General features: G+C 43.3%; 2 protein-coding genes across 2 annotated transcripts in view; one reads left to right on the top strand and one right to left on the bottom strand.

The window, feature by feature from the left end:
* Nucleotides 1-2082: 2082 nt before the first annotated feature.
* On the bottom strand, nt 2083-17055 carry oat (ornithine aminotransferase). The gene is made up of 10 exons (XM_048170562.1): nt 16912-17055; nt 12502-12726; nt 12080-12304; nt 11896-11991; nt 11426-11553; nt 10155-10277; nt 9926-10054; nt 9724-9837; nt 9459-9603; nt 2083-2801 (listed from the first exon to the last, which is right to left on the bottom strand). Exons 2-10 carry the CDS (start codon nt 12713-12715, stop codon nt 2641-2643), a joined length of 1335 nt encoding a protein of 444 aa, XP_048026519.1. The 5' UTR covers nt 12716-12726; nt 16912-17055; the 3' UTR covers nt 2083-2640.
* A 16-nt stretch (nt 17056-17071) lies between these two features.
* The window catches only part of LOC125255379 (phospholysine phosphohistidine inorganic pyrophosphate phosphatase), a 6392-nt gene continuing 278 nt past the window's right edge, over nt 17072-23185 (top strand). The window contains exons 1-8 of the mRNA XM_048170563.1: nt 17072-17210; nt 17484-17670; nt 17923-18110; nt 18210-18363; nt 21607-21670; nt 21795-21887; nt 21982-22073; nt 23149-23185. The exon at nt 23149-23185 is cut by the window's right edge and continues 278 nt beyond it. Coding sequence (XP_048026520.1) covers nt 17519-17670; nt 17923-18110; nt 18210-18363; nt 21607-21670; nt 21795-21887; nt 21982-22073; nt 23149-23185 — 780 coding nt within the window. The 5' untranslated portion in view covers nt 17072-17210; nt 17484-17518. The remainder of the gene's footprint in view (nt 17211-17483; nt 17671-17922; nt 18111-18209; nt 18364-21606; nt 21671-21794; nt 21888-21981; nt 22074-23148) is intronic.

Genomic DNA, 23185 nt, shown 5'->3' with positions numbered 1-23185 from the left:
GCAAAAACAGTGCTAGTAGTACCTCAAAAGTAATTGGAATCAAAAAATAACTATTGACCATGCCAAAAAAGTTGAAAATTGTTTTGAGTGAGGAAAAGAAGGGTTCAATTCTGGCTTTACTGGCAGAGGGATACAGTGAGCGTTGGGTTGCTTCCATCCTTAAAATTTCAAAGACGGCGGTTCATAAGAACAAGGTCAAGCAGCAGACATTGGGGGACAACAAAGCTACAGACCGGCAGAGGGCGAAAACGACTCTCCACTGACCGGAATGACCGCCAACTCATTCGAATGTCACTCAACAACCGTAGGATGACATCAAGTGACCTACAAAAAGAATGGCAAAAGGCAGCTGGGGTGAAGTGCATGGCGAGGATGGTTTGAAACAGGCTCCTAGGGGCAGGGCTGAAGTCGTGCAATGCTAGAAAAAAGCCCTTCATCAATAAGAAGCAAAGAAGAGCCAGGCTGAGGTTTGCAAGAGACCATAAGGATTGGACTGTAGAGGACTGGAGTAAGGTCATCTCCTCTGATGAGTCCAATTTTCAGCTTTGTCCAACACCCGGTCGTCTAATGGTTAGACGGAGGCCTGAAGAGGCCTACAAGCCACAGTGTCTCGCACCCACTGTGAAATTTGGTGGAGGATCGGTGTTGATCTGGGGGTGCTTCAGCAAGGCTGGAATCGGGCAGATTTGTCTTTGTGAAGGATGCATGAATCAAACCACGTACAAGGTTGTCCTGGAAGAAAACTTGCTTCCTTCTGCTCTGACAATGTTCCCCAACTCTGAGGACTGGTTTTTCCAGCAGGACAATGCTCCATGCCACACAGCCAGGTCAATCAAGGTGTGGACGGAGGACCACCAGATCAAGACCCTGTCATGGCCAGCCCAATCTCCAGACCTGAACCCCATTGAAAACCTCTGGAATGTGATCAAGAGGAAGATGGATTGTCACAAGCCATCAAACAAATCCGAGCTGCGTGAATTTTGGCACCAGGAGTGGCATAAAGTCACCCAACATCAATATGAAAGACTGGTGGAGAGCATGCCAAGACGCATGAAAGCTGTGATTCAAAATCAGGGTTATTCCACCAAATGTTGATTGTAGCGGCAAAACAAGCTTCAAATTTCCAGTTTTGTTCCCTGTTTCTTTGCCACTGTGAGAGGTGATGGTGCAATCTTTCTGACGCGTGCAAAGTAGAATGAATATATCCAAAGAGGCTTGTTGATGTTTCGAAGTTTATTACATCAAAAATAAAGATGCATTGTAGCATAAAACAAACAAACAACTTCAAGGCCGGTTTCAGGCTTTCTCCATGTGAACAGTCAAAAACTGTGTGTTCTTGCATCCTGTCAGGGGTGGCATTTCCTTTTAAGCATTTCTCTCCTATAGAGGGCATACACACTCAAAGAAATAAACAATTAACGATACAACAACAAAATTATATTTAAATAAACAAATTGATAGTAACTATGGCTCCTACATTGATTTCTGAACTCTTCCTAAGTTAAAACATTAGTATTGTGTTGTTTAAAAATGAATATGAACTTATTTTCTTTCCATTATTTGAGGTCTGACAACACTGCATCTTTTTTGTTATTTTGACCAGTTGTTGCTTTCGGCAAATAAATGCTCTAAATTACAATATTTTTATTTGGAATTTGGGAAAAATGTTGTCAGTAGTTTATAGAATAAAACAAAAATGTTAATTTTACCCAAACACATACCTATAAATAGTATAATAAACCAGAGAAACTGATAATTTTGCAGTGGTCTCTTAATTTTTTCCAGAGCTGTATATATATATAGATAGATAGATAGATAGATAGATAGATACCACTGTCTGTTTTCCTTCATAAATCATAATTATTGCACCACAGTACTTCATGAATAATAAACAGCTGCTTGGCATATGCAAATTCAGCCACTCCTCTTCTCTGCATGTCAGTGTTTACAGCGCCATCAGCTGGACAACACAAACATCACATGATCTGCACAGGAGAATCTCTTCTGTCACCAGCTGTTCAATAATCAGTGTAATAATTGCATCTGTAATGGTTTTTATTTATTTAGAACAAACACAAAGTCTCTCAGCAGACGGAAAATTTATTTAAGAACGGAAATAAAACATCATCTGATCACATTCACTCATTAAACGTTCATTAAACGTTCTACAGCAAACACACACTCAGACACGAACACAATCCTCACGTCTCTGAATGATTACATCATTAGTTTTTAAACATTAACGACTGCCGTTAAAGTGCACGATTCTCTCATCACACGGAGAAAAACTAATTTCTATTCAAGTGGCCACATCGAAATGTCAGACTTTCTAAAAACACTTCAAATGAGTGAATAAACAGCAGCGATTAATAATGTGACCTTCATTCGTTTTCATCTGAAGCGTCTGCCTTCAGAAATGACCCATGTTACTTCATCAGAATTAAAACAGACCGTTGTCTGTTTGAGGAGAAACTGTTATTGAAGAGTCTCATTTTCAGTTGAGAATGAAAACGGAGTTGAAAGTGAAACTCAAAGTCCACGAGAGAGAGCTGGAGTTTGACCTGAACGGCTGTAACAGCTAAAACATGAAAGCAGGCTAAAATTAGACAGAATTACAACTCAGATGATGATGGAGTGGATTTAAAACGACATGACGGTCCTGCTGATGATGTCCACACACTCTCTGACCTCATCTTCTTTTATAATGAGGGGCGGAGCAAGTCTGATGATGTCACCATGCGTGGGCTTTGCCAGGAGGCCGTTGTCACGGAGCCGAAGACACACACGCCAGGCGTCGTAATCTGAGAGAGATCAAAGGATTAGAAGATTCACACACACTTGTATATGTGGTTTACAGGGATTCTCCACAGGCGTAATGGTTTTTATACTGTACAAACTGTATTTTCTCTCCCCCTACACTACCCCTAAACCTAACCATCACAGGAAACTGTCTGCATTTTTTTTAATCTCAAAAAACACTGTTTAGTATGTTTTTTAAGCCACTCGGAACATAAACCATGTATACAAGAACACACACACACACACACACTTGCACTCTCAGACACACACTCAGACACACACTCAGACACACACTCAGACACGACGTGCACTCGCACAGACGCACACTCACACTCACCGACACACACACACTCACCGACACTCACCGACACACACACACTCACACACTCACCGATACTCACCGACACACTCACACTCACCGACACACACACACTCACCGATACTCACCGACACACTCACACTCACCGACACACACACACTCACCGACACTCACCGACACACTCACACTCACCGACACACACACACTCACCGACACACACACACTCACCGACACACACACACTCACCGACACTCACCGACACACTCACACTCACCGACACACACACACTCACCGATACTCACCGACACACTCACACTCACCGACACACACACACTCACCGACACACACACACTCACCGACACACACACACTCACCGACACTCACCGACACACTCACACTCACCGACACACACACACTCACCGATACTCACCGACACACTCACCGACACACACACACTCACCGACACTCACCGACACACACACACTCACCGACACACACACACTCACCGACACACACACACTCACCGACACTCACCGACACACTCACACTCACCGACACACACACACTCACCGATACTCACCGACACACTCACACTCACCGACACACACACACTCACCGATACTCACCGACACACACACACTCACCGACACTCACCGACACACTCACCGACACACACACACTCACCGACACACACACACACACCGACACTCACCGACACACTCACACTCACCGACACACACACACTCACCGACACACACACACTCACCGACACACACACTCACCGACACACACACACTCACCGACACACACACTCACCGACACTCACCGACACACTCACACTCACCGACACACACACACTCACCGATACTCACCGACACACACACACTCACCGACACTCACCGACACACTCACACTCACCGACACACACACACTCACCGACACACACACACTCACCGACACACACACACTCACCGACACTCACCGACACACTCACACTCACCGACACACACACACTCACCGATACTCACCGACACACACACACTCACCGACACTCACCGACACACTCACACTCACCGACACACACACACTCACCGACACACACACACTCACCGACACTCACCGACACACACACACTCACTGACACACACACACACTCACCGACACACACACTCTCGCACTCTCAGACGCACACTCACACACACCCACCGACACACACACACTCACTGACGCACACTCGCACACGCACTGACTCACTCGCACACTCACTGACGCACACTCACTGACGCACACTCACTGACGCACACTCACACACGCACACTCACACACGCACACTCACTGACGCACACTCACTGACGCACACTCACTGACGCACACTCACTGACTCGCACTCGCACATTCACTGACGCACACTCACACACGCACACTCACTGACGCACACTCACTGACGCACACTCACTGACTCGCACTCACTGACTCGCACTCGCACACTCACTGACGCACACTCACTGACGCGCACTCACTGACGCGCACTCACTGACTCGCACTCACTGACGCACACTCACTGACGCACACTCACTGACGCACACTCACTGACTCGCACTCGCACACTCACTGACGCACACTCACACACGCACACTCACTGACGCACACTCACTGACGCACACTCACTGACGCACACTCACTGACGCACACTCACTGACTCGCACTCGCACACTCACTGACGCACACTCGCACACTCACTGACGCACACTCACTGACGCACACTCACTGACTCGCACTCGCACACTCACTGACGCACACTCACACACGCACACTCACTGACGCACACTCACTGACGCACACTCACTGACGCACGCTCACTGACTCGCACTCGCACACTCACTGACGCACACTCACTGACGCACACTCACTGACGCACACTCACTGACGCACACTCGCACACGCACACTCACTGACGCACACTCACTGACGCACACTCACTGACGCACACTCACTGACGCACACTCACACACGCACACTCACTGACTCGCACTCGCACACTCACCGACGCACACTCACCGACGCACACTCACCCACGCACACTCACACACGCACACTCACACACGCACACTCACACACGCACTCACTGACTCGCACTCGCACACTCACCGACGCACACTCACCGACGCACACTCACCGACGCACACTCACCGACGCACACTCACACTCACCGACGCACACTCACACTCACCGACGCACACTCACTGACTCACACTCACTGACTCACACTCGCACACTCACTGACGCACACTCACTGACGCACACTCACTGACGCACACTCACTGACGCACACTCACTGACGCACACTCACTGACTCGCACTCGCACACTCACTGACGCACACTCACACACGCACACTCACTGACGCACACTCACTGACTCGCACTCGCACACTCACTGACGCACACTCACACACGCACACTCACTGACGCACACTCACTGACTCGCACTCGCACACTCACTGACGCACACTCACACACGCACACTCACTGACGCACACTCACTGACGCACGCTCACTGACTCGCACTCGCACACTCACTGACGCACACGCACACTCACACTCACACACGCACACTCACTGACGCACACTCACTGACGCACACTCACTGACGCACACTCACTGACGCACACTCGCACACGCACACTCACTGACGCACACTCACTGACGCACACTCACTGACGCACACTCACTGACGCACACTCACTGACGCACACTCACTGACTCGCACTCGCACACTCACCGACGCACACTCACCGACGCACACTCACCGACGCACACTCACACACGCACACTCACACACGCACACTCACACACGCACACTCACTGACTCGCACTCGCACACTCACCGACGCACACTCACCGACGCACACTCACCGACGCACACTCACACTCACCGACGCACACTCACTGACTCACACTCACTGACTCACACTCGCACACTCACTGACGCACACTCACTGACGCACACTCACTGACGCACACTCACTGACGCACACTCACACTCACACTCACTGACGCGCACTCGCACACGCACTGACGCACACGCACTGACGCACACTCACTGACGCACACTCACTGACGCACACTCACTGACGCACACTCACTGACGCACACTCACTGACGCACACTCACTGACTCACACTCACTGACTCACACTCAGACTCACTGACGCACACTCACTGACGCACACTCAGACTCACTGACTCACACTCACTGACGCACACTCGCAGACGCAGACTCACTGACTCAGACTCACTGACTCAGACTCACTGACTCAGACTCACTGACTCAGACTCACTGACTCAGACTCACTGACTCAGACTCACTGACTCAGACTCACTGACTCAGACTCGCACTCACACTCACACACGCGCACTCGCACACTCACTGACGCACACTCACTGACGCACACTCACTGACGCACACTCACTGACGCACACTCACTGACGCACACTCACTGACGCACACTCACACTCACTGACTCACACTCACTGACTCACACTCACTGACTCACACTCACTGACTCACACTCACTGACTCACACTCACTGACTCACACTCACTGACTCACACTCACTGACTCACACTCACTGACTCACACTCACTGACTCACACTCGCACACTCACTGACGCACACTCACTGACGCACACTCACTGACGCACACTCACTGACGCACACTCACGCTCACTGACGCACACTCACTGACGCACACTCACTGACGCACACTCACACTCACTGACGCGCACTCGCACACGCGCACTCGCACACTCACTGACGCACACTCACTGACGCACACTCACTGACGCACACTCACTGACGCACACTCACTGACGCACACTCACTGACGCACACTCACTGACGCACACTCACTGACTCACACTCAGACTCACTGACGCACACTCACTGACGCACACTCAGACTCACTGACTCACACTCACTGACGCACACTCGCAGACGCAGACTCACTGACTCAGACTCACTGACTCAGACTCACTGACTCTGACTCAGACTCACTGACTCAGACTCGCACTCACACTCACACACGCGCACTCGCACACTCACTGACTCACACTCACTGACTCACACTCACTGACTCACACTCACTGACTCACACTCACTGACTCACACTCACTGACTCACACTCACTGACTCACACTCACTGACTCACACTCACTGACTCACACTCACTGACTCACACTCACTGACTCACACTCGCACACTCACTGACGCACACTCACTGACGCACACTCACTGACGCACACTCACTGACGCACACTCACTGACGCACAGACTCAGACTCACTGACTCACACTCACTGACGCACACTCACTGACGCACACTCACTGACGCACACTCACTGACGCACTCACTGACGCACACTCACTGACGCACACTCACTGACTCACACTCACTGACGCACACTCACTGACGCACACTCACTGACTCACACTCACTGACTCACACTCACTGACTCACACTCACTGACTCACACTCACTGACTCACTGACGCGCACTCACTGACTCACACTCACTGACTCACACTCACTGACTCACACTCACTGACTCACACTCACTGACGCACTCACTGACGCACTCACTGACGCACACTCACACTCACTGACTCACACTCACTGACTCACACTCACTGACTCACACTCACTGACTCACACTCACTGACTCACACTCACTGACTCACACTCACGGACTCACACTCACGGACTCACACTCACTGACGCACACTCACACTCACTGACGCACTCACTGACTCACACTCACTGACTCACACTCACTGACTCACACTCACTGACTCACACTCACTGACTCACACTCACTGACTCACACTCACTGACGCACACTCACTGACGCACACTCACTGACTCACTGACGCACACTCACTGACGCACTCACTGACGCACTCACTGACGCACTCACTGACGCACTCACTGACGCACACTCACTGACGCACACTCACTGACGCACACTCACTGACTCACTGACGCACACTCACTGACGCACACTCACTGACTCACACTCACTGACTCACACTCACTGACTCACTGACGCACTCACTGACGCACTCACTGATGCACACTCACACTCACTGACTCACACTCACTGACTCACACTCACTGACTCACACTCACTGACGCACACTCACTGACGCACACTCACTGACGCACACTCACTGACGCACACTCACACTCACTGACGCACTCACTGACTCACACTCACTGACTCACACTCACTGACTCACACTCACTGACTCACACTCACTGACGCACACTCACACACGCACACTCACTGACGCACACTCACTGACTCACACTCACTGACTCACTCACTGACTCACACTCACTGACTCACACTCGCACACTCACTGACGCACACTCACTGACGCACACTCACTGACGCACACTCACTGACGCACAGACACAAACTCACTGACGCACAGACTCAGACTCACTGACTCAGACTCACTGACGCACACTCACTGACTCACTGACGCACACTCACTGACGCACACTCACTGACGCACACTCACTGACTCACTGACGCACACTCACTGACGCACACTCACTGACTCACACTCACTGACTCACACTCACTGACTCACTGACGCACACTCACTGACGCACACTCACTGACTCACACTCACTGACTCACACTCACTGACTCACACTCACTGACTCACACTCACTGACTCACACTCACTGACTCACTGACGCACACTCACTGACGCACACTCACTGACGCACACTCACTGACGCACACTCACTGACGCACACTCACTGACTCACACTCACTGACTCACACTCACTGACTCACACTCAGACTCACTGACGCACACTCACTGACGCACACTCAGACTCACTGACGCACACTCGCAGACGCACACTCGCAGACGCACACTCACTGACGCACACTCACTGATGCACACTCACACTCACTGACGCACACTCACTGACGCACACTCAGACTCACTGACGCACACTCGCAGACGCACACTCGCAGACGCACACTCACTGACGCACACTCACTGATGCACACTCACACTCACTGACGCACACTCGCACACGCGCACTCGCGCACTCGCACACGCGCACTCGCACACTCACTGACGCACACTCACTGACGCACACTCGCTGACGCACACTCGCTGACGCACACTCACTGACGCACACTCACTGACGCACACTCACTGACGCACACTCACAGACGCACACAGTGGCTCTATGGACTGTCATGTGAGCCGGATTGAACAGACGGTGGTTTTGTTGTGGTTCTGGATCTACCACTCACCTTTAGTCTCGTTGATGATGATGGCGTTAAGGAGGCCTTTCCCGCGCACACCGCTCACGATGTCTCGGGGCAGTTTGTTGAGTTCGGCTCGCAGTATCTGACCCATCCGTTCAGCATTCTCAGCCAGATTCTCCTCCTCCAGAACCTGCAGAGATCCAGAGCGATGATGAGCCGTGTTCACACACACACACACACACACACACACACACACACTTGTTTTTGCTACATTGCGGGGACTCGCGCATACACACACACACACACTGACCTCCAGAGCAGCAATGGCGACGCGGCAGGCCAGAGGGTTTCCTCCATACGTGGATCCATGTTCTCCGGGTTTGATGGTCAACATCACCTCATCATCACACAGAACAGCAGACACCTGAAACACACACACACACACAGATCAAGCAGTGCTTACAATAAAACAACACACCCGTGTGATATGTATCGACGTGTGTGAGACTCACGGGATACACTCCTCCTGACAGAGCTTTACCCAGAACCACCAGATCTGGTCTTACTGCCTCGTGGTCCACAGCCAAACGCCGCCCAGTACGGGCCAGACCGGTCTGAACCTCATCAGCAATGAACAGAACCTGGAACACACACAAATACAGTCAGAATGAACATCTGATGGCACTGATCAGTGTGAGTGTGTGTGAAAGTGAGTGTGTGTGTGTGTGTGTGTGTACTTGCATTGTGTTTAGTGCACAGCTCCCGGACTTTAGTGAGGTAACCAGCATCAGGGACGACGACACCCGCTTCACCCTGGATGGGCTCCACCATGAACGCAGCCACGTTTGGATCCTGCAGCGCTTTCTGAACAAAAAACACAAACCTTTTTTTTTAATATATCACCTTATAATACAGTCTTTACAAAGAACTTCACAAAAGACATAAGATAATAGAATGAGTATGTTCGGGGAACCGGTTGAGCTGGTCGAGTTACAAACTAGAAATAACACTGCAGATTTGCTGTGCTTGTCTGTATGGCTGCACAATTTGGCCAAACAGGTTTTAATTATATATCATTATAGGCACGTGACGGTATCAAATTTTCATAATGCGATTAATTGCTGAAGCTTTTATCACTAGATCTCATTATTTAATGCATTAACTCAGATTGAGCAACAGCTACATTTGTTACAGAAAGTATTATTTTTTGTTATACTTATTTTTGTTTATAAGTATTTTTCATTGTCAGTTTGGTAATAACGAACAAACATGATAACTAATGAGTTTTACTGAACAATAACAAATAATCAGAACATTTCTAATCATTGGGGCATGTTGTAGTCCAGATTAAAATATAAAAATGTTTAAGACTGAAAATAAATAGTCTATTAAGTCTTTAAGTATGAAGTATTTGGTGCTGAGATGAACAACATTGAGATTACAAAAAAATTAATGGCTGTTTGAAGCATTTTAAAAATTTGAGGTTGCTTTGTTTGCGGGGTTTCCGGGGTAACCGCTGCATTTCTGCTGTTGTGAACGTGCACTTTCATTCAGCGCGTCTCCTTCACTCGTTCCGCCATGAGCTTCTCGTGCACGTTGGGCTTGTTTACATCTGAGCGTGTGTCCCTTTGACGCAGAATACAGCGGTGTTGTGCATTTTATACGGATGATGGGGAAAGTATTCTTAAATGCATTAGAAAAATTGTTAATAAATTATTATTTACGGTATTTTGAAGTGCCCACGATAACAATATACTGCATATTCATTATCGCATTACTGAATATCGGCACATGTACAGTCATTACAACTTCAGAACTAAAATTTCCTGATAATTTACTCACCTCCATGTCATCTAAGAAGTTTATGTCTTTCTTTCTTCAATCGACAAGAAATTATGCACGTATTTAATTAATTAAATCACAGCATTTGCGACCTGGTTAACATTTAAGATCTGAAACTCTCCACATGTTTCTGGTGAATAATCACATGTGTGTGTGTGTGAGATTTGTACCTCTAGTGCAGCGACATCATTATACGGGACCAGCTCGAATCCAGGCATGAACGGACCGAAACCGTCGTAACTGCTGGGGTCAGTCGAGCTGGAGATGGCCGCCATCGTACGACCCCAGAAATTCCCCACTGCAGGAGCCAGAAACACAGTCAGTGAATGTCATTCATCATGTGACGTACATGAGCACAACATCACACAAACATATGATCATATAAACCTTTAAGGCATTTCAATCACGCTCATGTCTCAGGAGACATATGCTCTTTGTCCTACTGAATTTGTCATAAATGGATGCATTATTATCTCAAAATGTTACAAAATCAAATTTGTAGCTGAGATCTGTAAACAAATCCATTTTTGTCATAAATTCTTTTCGGAACAATAAACATACAGTATGTAACATTAAAACATTCAGTCCTCAATCCAGAGTGATTATCTGTGAAAAGATCCAAACCGACCAGCTGACTTACTCGCGAAAACAATCTTTGCCTCATATTTCGGGACGCCCTTGACAGTGTACGCCCACTTACGGGCCAGTTTACAGGCCGTCTCTCCGCCCTCCACACCTTAAACACACATAGACAGAGGATTAAGGATTATGTCAACACTCTAACAATGAATCATCACTCAAGTCATGTTCAGACTGAACCACACCTGTGTTCATGGGCAGCACTTTATCGTATCCGAACAGGCTGGTGATGTATTGTTCGTAGGTGCCCAGCACGTCGTTGTAGAAGGCCCTGGACGTGAGCGTGAGTCTGGAGGCCTGAGCCGTCAGCGCGGCGATGATCTTCGGGTGGCAGTGACCCTGGTTCACGGCGCTGTACGCGCTCAGGAAGTCAAAGTAGCGCCGCCCTTCCACGTCCCACACGTGAACCCCTACAAGAGGACATATTCAGCTCAGCTCAGGTCAAGGTTATTTCCATGCCGCTTTTCACAATGTTTCAAAGCAGCGAGGGAACTCTTTCCTAACTAATAGCATCATACTTTTAGTGTCACGTGACTGTGTTCATGTGAAGTGCACTTGTGCTGTATGGTAAGTGTGCGACGAAAGTGAAGTGAGCTTGATTCTGTACCCTCTCCTCGCTCCAGGGCCACGGGCAGCGGGTGGTAGTTATGAGCGCCGTAGCGTTCCTCGCGAGTGAACACCTCCTCTGACGTCAGCTGACGCTCCTCGAATTTGGCTCTGGAGGCCGCGGAGGAGGACGTGCGCGTCCCAGAATGCACTGCACGGGTCAGGGTGGGCGTCAGTCTCCCGACGCCTCTCATCAGACTCTTCATACTGTTCATGCCGACTCGTTCTGAGACAAACAGAGAAATAAACACACGTGAATTCATATACCATGTCACTCTGAAATACGTCTCCATATGAAAGCAAACGCGGATCGTATTCATAACCCAAAAATGTAAGGATTAAGTTGAGTTTTTAATGATGATGACAGTATAAATATATAAGAATGATTACATAAGGCTATATATAAGAATCACACCACTGACATTTTCCCATGAACTTCCCATAATTATCAGAACAGGAAGTTCTGCATCAGTATCTGTGTTGCCAAAACAACAGTGACATTACAGAAAAACAAATTAAATCATCATATTTAATATATTCACATGGCATCTATCCCAGTAAACTGCTTCTGGAACAAGAACAAATGTAGAACAGGTTTGATTTTGTCTGTGGGGAATTGATTGGATGGTTGTGGTTAGCTATTGGTGGATCTCATGTGAGTGACAGGTTGCCCCGCCCTCACCATCAGCGAAGAGAAGAGTTGAATTACATTCAATAAATAATATTTTATATTATAATGTTGACTTGGTGTTGAGAAACGGTCTGACAGGGGTTTATCAACGAAGTCTAGAGTGCAGATTATACAGTTGCGCCAGTGGGTGGCGGCAAAGAAACTGACCATAAGAGTGAGTTAGTATGTTATTCATTAAAAAAAACGCTGGTTCATTCTGGAAAAAAATATGTATAACACCTTATAAGGTGCAAACTTTATAACTCGCAATTCTGACTTTGTATCTCACAATTCTGTCTTTATATCTCACAATTCTGGCTTTAAATCTAGCAATTCTGACTTTATATCGCAATTCTGACTTTATATCGCAATTCTGAATTTATATCGCAATTCTGACTTTGTATCTCGCAATTCTGACTTTAAATCTAGCAATTCTGACTTTATATCTCGCAATTCTGACTTTATATCTCACAATTCTGGCTTTAAATCTAGCAATTCTGACTTTATATCGCAATTCTGACTTTGTATCTCGCAATTCTGACTTTGTATCTCGCAATTCTGACTTTGTATCTCGCAATTCTGACTTTAAATCTAGCAATTCTGACTTTATATCTCACAATTCTGGCTTTATATCTCACAATTCTGGCTTTAAATCTAGCAATTCTGACTTTATATCGCAATTCTGACTTTATATCGCAATTCTGACTTTGTATCTCGCAATTCTGACTTTGTATCTCGCAATTCTGACTTTATATCTCGCAATTCTGACTTTATATCTCACAATTCTGGCTTTAAATCTAGCAATTCTGACTTTATATCGCAATTCTGACTTTATATCGCAATTCTGACTTTGTATCTCGCAATTCTGACTTTGTATCTCGCAATTCTGACTTTATATCTCGCAATTCTGGCTTTAAATCTCGCAATTCTGACTTTATATCTCACAATTCTGGCTTTAAATCTAGCAATTCTGACTTTATATCGCAATTCTGACTTTATATCGCAATTCTGACTTTGTATCTCGCAATTCTGACTTTGTATCTCGCAATTCTGACTTTAAATCTAGCAATTCTGACTTTATATCTCGCAATTCTGACTTTATATCTCACAATTCTGGCTTTAAATCTAGCAATTCTGACTTTATATCGCAATTCTGACTTTATATCGCAATTCTGACTTTGTATCTCGCAATTCTGACTTTGTATCTCGCAATTCTGACTTTATATCTCGCAATTCTGACTTTATATCTCGCAATTCTGACTTTAAATCTAGCAATTCTGACTTTATATCTCGCAATTCTGACTTTATATCTCGCAATTCTGGCTTTAAATCTAGCAATTCTGACTTTATATCGCAATTCTGACTTTATATCGCAATTCTGACTTTGTATCTATCTCGCAATTCTGATTCTTTACTTTGTATCTCGCAATTCTGACTTTAAATCTAGCAATTCTGACTTTATATCTCGCAATTCTGACTTTATATCTCGCAATTCTGACTTTATATCTCACAATTCTGGCTTTAAATCTAGCAATTCTGACTTTATATCGCAAATTCTGACTTTGTATCTAGCAATTCTGACTTTGTATCTAGCAATTCTGACTTTATATTGCAAATTCTGACTTTATATCTCGCAATTCTAACTTTAAATCTCGCAATTCTGACTTCGTATCTCGCAATTCTGACTTCATATCTCACAATTCTGGCTTTAAATCTAGCAATTCTGACTTTAAATCTCGCAATTCTGACTTTAAATCTCGCAATTCTGACTTTAAATCTCGCAATTCTGACTTTGTATCTCGCAATTCTGACTTTATAACTCGCAATTCTGACTTTGTATCTCGCAATTCTGACTTTATAACTCGCAATTCTGACTTTGTATCTCGCAAATGATCTGACAATCTATGCAATATCGCGCTCATTATCGCAGATGAATCGCATTCGATAATGAACGCGATATTGCGTAGCTTGTCAGTGATCTACGGCTCTGTCTATTAAATGCCGCTCCATTTGAAAGCAGGTGATGGTGATTTAGCGGTAATCAGGGAACCGGCTTTACTGATGTATGTATCTCGCAATTCTGACTTTATAACTTACAATTCTGACTTTGTATCTCGCAATTCTGACTTTATAACTCGCAATTCTGACTTTGTATCTCGCAATTCTGACTTTATAACTCGCAATTCTGACTTTATATCGCAATTCTGACTTTGTATCTCACAATTCTGACTTTGTATCTCGCAATTCTGACTTTATATCTCGCAATTCTGACTTTATATCTCGCAATTCTGACTTTATATCTTGCAATTCTGAGAAAAAAAGTCAGCTTCCATAGATTGACCTGAAGATTGAAAGCTGTATCACATAATTGGAAACAAATGAACAATATCACACTCATAACCATGCAAAACGGATCTATATCTATATCAGACGAGTGTTAATTTGCATGAAAATATTGTATTTGTGTTTTTTTTTTTTTTAATTAAACACTAATTTTATATATATATATATTTTTTTTCAATATTCAATATACTTTCAATAAAGGGTTCAAGGGTTTTTCCGGACTTAAATTTCAAAAAAAGTCAAATTCGAATACTTCAAGCATCTTGTACGAACCCTGTTATGAGCACATGAATTTACAACAATGATGTGCAGGGATAAATCATTTACAATAAACACTGCAATATTCCAGTAAAAAAAAAAAAATAATTGATTTCATGTGGACTTTAACTCTCATTGCAAAAGGTTCTGGTTTACCATAGTGCTGAATCATTTTATAAGTTTCTCCATCAACATTACTCTGAATAAAGCACATGTCCTCTGGGTCGACAGCATGTGAAAGAAACTGATGAACAGACAGAAACGAACAAACCAGCAGGTGTTTGTCATACAGATGCAGATCAGCACTTTGAGCTGAATGTGAGAGTGTCCAATCACACATCATCATGATGTCTAGTGTTTCAGTCTTTCGATCCACAGACCCAAATATGACCATGAGTTTTTCTACTCAAAGTGCTGCAGCTGTACAGTTAACAGGTTTTATTTATTTATTTTTAATTATTTGATTTTTTTCAACCACATGATCATGTCTAGAGATCAAAGTGACCCATTATTCTGATGATCTCAAATGAACATTTTTTTTTTCCTTCTGCTTCAGAAATTTCCATCAATTATTAAACTGATTTGTTGAAATTTTCCAGCTACTGTGTCACTTAACAGGCGTGTGATCACGTGATCTCACAAACATCAATTGATTGGCTAGACACTCACTGCCCACATCACGCCCACCACGAGCCTGCCAGGGTTAAATAAAGACACACACACACACACACACACACACACACACACACACACACACTACACTAGTATTAAAATATAATAATACCTAATGTAGTTAAAAAGCAGTTTAAAGAAGTTCACTAAAGTACATCCATTAAATTAAATATCTGTATATCAATGAATAAACTCGCAGTAATAATAATCAATAACCCTACCCTATATGAATCTGTTCACACACACACAACGAGAGAAAAAGCACCTTTATCACCCTCATCTTCATCACTGAAGCTGATGTGAGCTCATTAACATACTTGCGTTTATAAATATTCATCATCCCTCACATCCACCGGTGTTCTCGCACTATTCTCGGATTTAAACAGCCGTGCGGTGTTTCACCGCCACTATTTATTAAATAACGCCACCGGAACGAGCTTTAATCGTTGTTTATGCGTGTGATTTTACCTGCTGCTGGTCCGTGCGGGTCGATTCTGTTCCTACTGCGTGTCTCGCGCTGCCTCTACATGGATTATTCAAATTGACGCTAATCACGTCACTCTGCGTCATGACGCAAGTCACGCAACTCGCTTCAGCGAACCGTTTTCTAAAGAAATGTGGAACATTTATTTAAAATACATTTAATGACACACTTTAATGGTTTTATTGCACCTGTAAGTGATGGAGTTCGAGTCTTTGAGCGCGTGATGATGAGACGCTGGAGTGTGATGCAACACTGACGCAGAATTGCCTCGAGCTGTACCATGGTAATAATACATTAGTTATTTATTTCCCCTGCTGCATTTTAAAATGTTAAATCGAATTATATAAATATCGTCCAAAATGCACCGTCACTGCATTTTACACTTAATACACGTTTAAATATTTGTTCCCTGAGAAACGAACTAATTTATACATGTTCAATGCTGTTTCATATAAAGTTTGGGCAGAATTATAATTTAAATTAATAGTATTAAAAACGTATTATTGCTATTATTTGTCGCGGCTTGCAAATAATTCTCTGGTCGGACGTGCAACAGAAGAACTTCATTTCCCAGAACTCCCTTTCACGCGCATGCGCACGTGCGTCAGCGGCATGGCTGCAGGGAGCAGTATGGAGTGGCTGAAGAGTGTTAAAGGAGTGATTTTGGACATGTGTGGAGTTCTGTATGATAGTGGAGAGGGTGGAGGACGAGCGATACACGGATCTATAGAAGCAGTGAAGCGGTATCTATCTATCTATCTATCTATCTATCTATCTATCTATCTATCTATCTATCTATCTATCTATCTATCTGTCTATCTATACTGTGCAAAGTATGCTAACTTTCTGTATGCATACTACATCAGCCAGTATGTGCAGTATTCATCCACTGGCCAAATTCGGAACTACTACCATACTATTTATAGATATGTAATATGTTTTGGTATATACTAAGTATCCCACAATGCAATTTTCATTAATGTTGTTTTTGTCAGGCTGATGGATTCGGGTCTGATCGTGCGCTTCTGCACTAATGAGACTCAGAACACCCGTGAGAAGTTCGTGCAGAAGCTGCGCGCGATGGGCTTTGATATCAGCGTCAGTCACGTGTTCTCGCCTGCGCCTGCGCTCGTGCGCATCCTCAGAGAGAGACGCCTGCGGCCACACCTGCTGGTGCACGACGGTACTGCACATATCATCATCATCATCATCAGTGCAACACAAAGCAGATGTTCCACAGAAGAACTATGAGTGACATGCGTGTGTGTGTGTGTGATCTCAGATCTGATGCCAGAGTTTGATGACGTGGACACGAGTTCTCCAAACTGTGTTGTGATTGGAGACGCGGCGGATAAATTCTCCTACCAGAACCTGAACGAAGCCTTCCGTGTTCTGATTGGACTGGAGAAACCGCTGCTGTTCTCGCTGGGGCAAGGGTGAGGCTGCTTTCAAACAGGTCCTGTCTAGTGCACTATGTGTGTTTGAGACAGGGTTATTATCGTTAACTAAAACACTTTTCATCACTTGAAATAAAATAAAAAATACTTATTATTACGGAGCCCCACCCATAACATGCAGGGAAAAAATAGTAAATTGTGCGCACAATATAATAATTTCTTCCCTCGTTTTACTAAATCATGCGCACAATATAATAAATTCCCCCGTTTTGCGAAATTAAGCGCGTGATACAATAATTCGTTCTTTCGTTTTACGAAATTGTGCGCATGATATAATTCGTTCCCTCATTTTACGAATTTGTGCGCATGATATAATTCGTTCTTTTGTTTTACGAAATTGTGTGCATGATATAATAGTTCCCTCATTTTACAAAATTGTGCGCATGATATAATAATTAATTCCCTCATTTTACTAAATCATGCGCACAATATAATTAATTCCCCCGTTTTGCGAAATTAAGCGCGTGATACAATAATTCGTTCTTTCGTTTTACGAATTTGTGCGCATGATATAATTCGTTCTTTCGTTTTACTAAATCATGCGCACAATATAATTTCTTCCCTCGTTTTACTAAATCATGCGCACAATATAATAATTTCTTCCCTCGTTTTACTAAATCATGCGCACAATATAATTAATTCCCCCGTTTTGCGAAATTAAGCGCGATACAATAATTCGTTCTTTCTTTTTACGAAATTGTGCGCATGATATAATTCGTTCCCTCATTTTACGAAATTGTGTGCATGATATAATTCGTTCTTTCGTTTTACTAAATCATGCGCACAATATAATTAATTCCCCCGTTTTGCGAAATTAAGCGCGATACAATAATTCGTTCTTTCATTTTACGAAATTGTGCGCATGATATAATTCATTCCCTCATTTTATGAAATTGTGTGCATGATATAATTCGTTCTTTCGTTTTACGAAATTGTGCGCACAATATAATAATAGTTCCCTCATTTTACGAAAATGTGCACAACATAATTCATTCTTTCGTTTTACGAAATTGTGCGCATGATATAATAGTTTCCTCATTTTACAAAATTGTGCGCATGATATAATAATTAATTCCCTCATTTTACGGAATTGTGTGCATAATATAATTCGTTCTTTCGTTTTACGAAATTGTGTGCATGACATAATTCATTCCCTCATTTTATGAAATTGTGTGCATGATATAATTCGTTCTTTCGTTTTACGAAATTGTGCGCACAATATAATAATAGTTCCCTCATTTTACGAAAATGTGCACAACATAAGTCATTCTTTCGTTTTACGAAATTGTGCGCATGATATAATAGTTTCCTCATTTTACAAAATTGTGCGCATGATATAATAATTAATTCCCTCATTTTACGGAATTGTGTGCATAATATAATTCGTTCTTTCGTTTTACGAAATTGTGTGCATGACATAATTCATTCCCTCATTTTATGAAATTGTGTGCATGATATAATTCGTTCTTTCGTTTTACGAAATTGTGCGCACAATATAATAATAGTTCCCTCATTTTACGAAAATGTGCACAACATAAGTCATTCTTTCGTTTTACGAAATTGTGCGCATGATATAATAATTAATTCCCTCATTTTACTGAATTGTGTGCATAATATAATTCGTTCTTTCGTTTTACGAAATTGTGTGCATGACATAATTCATTCCCTCATTTTAAGAAATTGTGTGCATAATATCATTTGTTACTTTGTTTTCCGAAATTGCGCGCACAATATAATAATAGTTCCCTCATTTTACGAAAATGTGCACAACATAATTCATTCTTTCCTTTTACGAAATTGTGCGCATGATATAATAATTAATTCCCTCATTTTACGGAATTGTGTGCATAATATAATTCGTTCTTTCGTTTTACGAAATTGTGTGCATGACATAATTCATTCCCTCATTTTAAGAAATTGTGTGCATAATATCATTTGTTACTTTGTTTTCCGCAATTGCGCGCACAATATAATAATAGTTCCCTCATTTTACGAAAATGTGCACAACATAATTCATTCTTTCGTTTTACGAAATTGTGCGCATGATATAATAATTAATTCCCTCATTTTATGAAATTGTGTGCATGATATAATTCGTTCTTTCGTTTTACGAAATTGTGCGCACAATATAATAATAGTTCCCTCATTTTACGAAAATGTGCACAACATAATTCATTCTTTCGTTTTACGAAATTGTGCGCATGATATAATAATTAATTCCCTCATTTTATGGAATTGTGTGCATGATATAATTTGTTCTTTCGTTTTACGAAATTGTGCGCATGATATAATTCATTCCCTCATTTTAAGAAATTGTGCGCATAATATAATAATTCGTTACTTTGTTTTCCGAAATTGCGCGCACAATATAATAATAGTTCCCTCATTTTACGAAAATGTGCACAACATAATTCATTCTTTCGTTTTACGAAATTGTGCGCATGATATAATAATTAATTCCCTCATTTTATGGAATTGTGTGCATGATATAATTTGTTCTTTCGTTTTACGAAATTGTGCGCATGATATAATTCATTCCCTCATTTTAAGAAATTGCGCGCACAATATAATAGTTCCCTCATTTTACGAAATTGTGCACACGATATATTAATTTGTTACCTCAATTTACTCAATTGTGCGTACAAGATGCAATAATAATTCATTACCTCAATTTACGAAATCATGCAAACAATATAATAATTTGTTCCCTCGTTTTACTAAATCATGACCATGTTTCAGTAAAATCAAAATAGTACAACAATATATATTATTAAAAAAAATGAAAACTGATAAAACGCACAACAAAATGACTGAAACTTTAACTAAAATGAAAATGTAAAATATGAAAATAAAAACTGATTCAAAATGTCAGTCAGTAGTCAATAATACTAAAATAAAACGTACAGTTCCAGTCCTCGAATCTGATTGGTTGAGCCTCATCCGAAGCCGCTGTAAATGACTCACAAACATACATCAGTATTACTGCCACTGTGTCTGTGTTGTAAATATTTTTATGTACTAACCATTTTACACTACGTCCAAGCCTTGTCTAACGGCTCCTAGCTGTTCTAAATCCACTATAAACCACGGCTTCACTGGGCTGAGTGCTTTATTTTGAGCGGTCAAGGGTCAGAGGTCAGGCTGGAGTGTTTTGGAAACAGTGGCACATCAGATATTTCATATCTCATTTATAATTAATGTATATTTCGTGTTTCTCTGCAGACGCTACTATAAGGAGACGGACGGTCTGAAGCTGGACGTGGGCGTTTTTATGAAGGCACTTGAGGTGAATACAGGAGGTCAAAGGTCATTTTAATCTATTTTAATGAAGTCATTGAAGCGAAGCACTATTCCCAACAGCCCTCTAGTAATTCCCATGATGCACCTGATGACTGTGTTGTGTTGTTCAGTACGCCTGTGACGTCCAGGCTGAGGTGGTGGGGAAACCATCGGCAGATTTCTTCCAGACAGTCCTGAACGACATGAGTCTGCAGCCGCACGAGGTCGTATTACAGTTGTGCTCCGGATCCGGACTGTGGTATTCTGAGCTCCGTTCACCATGTTTACCATGTTTCTGTGTGTGTGTGTGTGTGTCAGGCTGTGATGATCGGTGATGATCTGCTCAATGATGTTGGTGGAGCTCAGCGCTGCGGGATGAAGGGCATACAAGTCAGAACCGGCAAATACAGGTGTGTGTGTGAAGAATAGTATGGAAAAGCACAATAGAAATCAAGCTGCATTAATATCAGTCAGGAACTGTGTGTGAGCAGCAGGTGGCGCTGCAGGTTAATGATTCTTATGTTGAACAGCATAAATATAGTCAGTTTTCAGAGAGATCCAAACATAAAATAACAACAAATACAAGATGGAAAATAAATAAATAAATAAATCATAATATTTATTATTTATAAATTAATAATAATAATGAACTTTATCTCAAAGCACTTCACAGAAGAAAAAAAAGAAAACATACAATTATACAAACAATACTTTAAAATAAGTGATATAAAAAACACACCAAATAAGAACATACTATCGAAAAACAAGTAAATTAAAAAAAAGTCTAATAATAATTATTAGTATTATTAATAATAATGTATATGTGTATTAATTAAATATATTACTTTCTTTTACTATTAAAATTTATTATTTATCATTCATTGATCTTTATACAACATTCAACAGGACACTTTCTCACACACACACACACACACTCACACGTCTGATCCGTTTACACACAGCTCGTGCAGAAGCAACAGGACCTCCTGTGATTGGCCGATTGAATGGTGTGTCTGAGAGCAGACCTCATTCCCAGCATGCAGTGCAGGAAGGGAGTTTGACGGCAGCGTTCCACATCATTAGACGCTCCGCAGCCGCCCGTCCGCTCTGACTGGAAGAAACAAACTCCCATGACCACTTGCCTGTAGATCTGCATCAAACCGTTCCAGTGAAGTCAGAAAATGAGTCAGAATCTGTTCCAACAAACGGGTCACAAAATAATCAGACCTACATGAGAGCAAGATGGTGTTTCTGACGCCCACCGGCAGATTTTGGTTCCTAATTTTGACCCGTTTCTCAGAAAACAAGACTTCTGATCTCATCGTTTTGCTTCAGTAAATGTATTTTGAATTATGAATGTTAATATATTTGCAGTGGACAGACCAGCTCAGGCGTTCCAATCTCTAGATCACATGATTGGTTAACCACTTGACCTTTGACCTCATACTCAGGGACCTGCTCACAGAAACTCTTCTGTTCCCGCAGGCCGAGCGACGAGAAGCACCCGAGCGTGAGAGCCGAC

Source organism: Megalobrama amblycephala, linkage group LG20 (genome assembly GCF_018812025.1).
Source record: "Megalobrama amblycephala isolate DHTTF-2021 linkage group LG20, ASM1881202v1, whole genome shotgun sequence".
Lineage (NCBI taxonomy): Eukaryota > Metazoa > Chordata > Actinopteri > Cypriniformes > Xenocyprididae > Megalobrama > Megalobrama amblycephala.
The sequence above is the reverse complement of the archived record's forward strand: the minus strand, read 5'-3'. Positions and strand labels throughout refer to the sequence as shown.